Source organism: Athene cunicularia (genome assembly GCF_003259725.1).
Source record: "Athene cunicularia isolate RWA chromosome 28 unlocalized genomic scaffold, athCun1 chr28_part1, whole genome shotgun sequence".
NCBI classification, from domain to species: domain Eukaryota; kingdom Metazoa; phylum Chordata; class Aves; order Strigiformes; family Strigidae; genus Athene; species Athene cunicularia.
The window spans coordinates 2,560,797-2,562,630 of record NW_020799139.1 but is presented as its reverse complement, the minus strand read 5'-3'; the positions used below and the strand labels follow the sequence as shown (position 1 = coordinate 2,562,630).

At 50.5% G+C, this 1,834-nt stretch overlaps 1 protein-coding gene across 2 annotated transcripts in view; it reads left to right on the top strand.

The window, feature by feature from the left end:
• The first annotated feature begins 16 nt into the window (after positions 1–16).
• Positions 17–1,834, top strand: part of LOC113489381 (hippocampus abundant transcript 1 protein-like) — a 10,302-nt gene continuing 8,484 nt past the window's right edge. The window contains exons 1-2 of one of the 2 annotated variants that reach the window (XM_026865054.1): positions 17–162; positions 1,711–1,806. In XM_026865054.1, coding sequence (XP_026720855.1) covers positions 145–162; positions 1,711–1,806 — 114 coding nt within the window. In that variant the 5' untranslated portion in view covers positions 17–144. The remainder of the gene's footprint in view (positions 163–1,710; positions 1,807–1,834) is intronic. The other variant, XM_026865053.1, reaches the window with a different exon arrangement.

The window sequence follows — 1,834 nt, the reverse complement described above, 5'->3', positions numbered from 1 at the left end:
GCCTTTATGTTTTGCGGCAGCAGCTGCACATCATCTAGAGGAGCGGTTCGGCGGGTGACCGAGCGCTCCAAAGGAGATGGATGAGTTATCCCAAATTGCTTGAGGGCTCTAACGCAGTAAGATGGTTGATAAGTGGAAGGGGCGATGTTGAGCTGTGAACAGGTTAGATCTGGACCTGCTCCATAAAGAGAGATTGGCCGTTAATTTTGTTGCAGTCGTGTGGTAGAAATGTTTAACTGCTTGAGAGGGCAAAGAGGGATGATGAAGGGGAGAGGAGAGGGCTGCTCTCTGAAGCAAGGTGGGTAATGACAGCTGTACTCTTAATTACCAGCTTTGTGCCGCCTTGGGGCTTCTCTCTCTGCTGCAAAACATTATCTCATTTGTGTGCAATAAAACAGAGTTCTTTTAATGACCGGGTCCCCCTCGGGTAGAGTGCCTCTCTTGCTGATGCTGTTGATTTGTTTTTTAAGCAGGCTTAGGCTGTCTGCAGGAGACAGTTTTCATAGAGTCTGTGAACATAAACAATGTTTCAGCAGAATAATGTCTCTCGCTGCCTTCTCTCATGTTTCAAATAACTTGCAGCTGTATTAGTTATCTGAAATGCAGCAGTGTTCTGTCAGAACCCAGGATGATGTGAGTGGGTAAAAGATTGCTCTTCACACGCCGAGTTTCTTGAATTTCTGTCCCTGAGAATCTGTCGGTGGTGAATGCTGGAGGCAGGATACTGATATGTGTTTGGTCTGGTCCGTTAAATGATTTGTATCTTGGGAGCACAGTGTAGGAACATTAGTCAGCTGTGAGGAAATTAATACGAAAGTCCAGTCTCTCAGCCTAGAAGAAATGCCCGTGGATTGGGGGCTTCCTGTACCAAATCCAGTATCCCTTTGATTGGGAGATTTGTGAAGCTGCTAGAATTTTTTTTTAACTTCTGGATACTCTTCAAGCTGCGGGAAGCTGTAAATTGCTGGGATTGCAGACATTTCAGGTGGATTTATTAATAATGTATCAGGGCTCAACTACCCTTCTTGGTGAGTTCAGATCATGTGCTTCGCTAAGAGAAGAAATGGGTTCCTGTGGAACAGCACAGTGTGCTCCTAAGTATTTGGCATGTGCTGTTCCCTGATGTAATTCAGCTGAAACCTGTGTGCTCTCCTCCCATTCCTTGTGGTTTGTTTTCCTTGTGAGCTTGTGACTTCCAGGAACCAGAAAACCTCCTGGCTAATGGCTGAGACTCGGCCCTTGGAAAAGCATCAGGACAAATGCTGCTCTGAAAGCGCCATGGGGGATCTTTATGGAGGGGGAGAGGAGCAGGGGCGTGGGGTTTTTAGCAGCAGATCTCAGACCTGTGCCTTTCCCGCTGCGCTAGGTTGATGTTGTTGGTGCTGAGGGGTAAAACCGACTCCCACTGCCTGCGGCGTCTCTGGGGCGTGGCACACGGCGTCAGGGCCTTCCGCAAGGACTGAAGGGATGATACGTTTGGTCATCTCTAGAGAGAGCATAGTGGTGTCAGAGATAGTCGTTCTTGGACAAAAAATCTGAGAACAGTCAGCTTTGTAGGAGAGGCAGGCGTTGGCCGGACGCAGAGGCGACACCGAGCGCCCTCGGGAGCAGCTCAGGCCCGAGCGAGCGTTTCAGCGTCCGGCATCGCGTCCCCGGTCCGTGGTGGCTCAGGGCACGGGCAGCTTTTCCTTACAGAGCTCTGTTTTGCAGCGACAGGGGATCGGAGAGCCCAGCGTGTACCACGCCGTGGTGGTGATTTTCCTGGAGTTCTTTGCCTGGGGGCTGCTGACCACGCCGATGCTGACGGTGAGCAGGAGATATCCCCCCCCCCCCC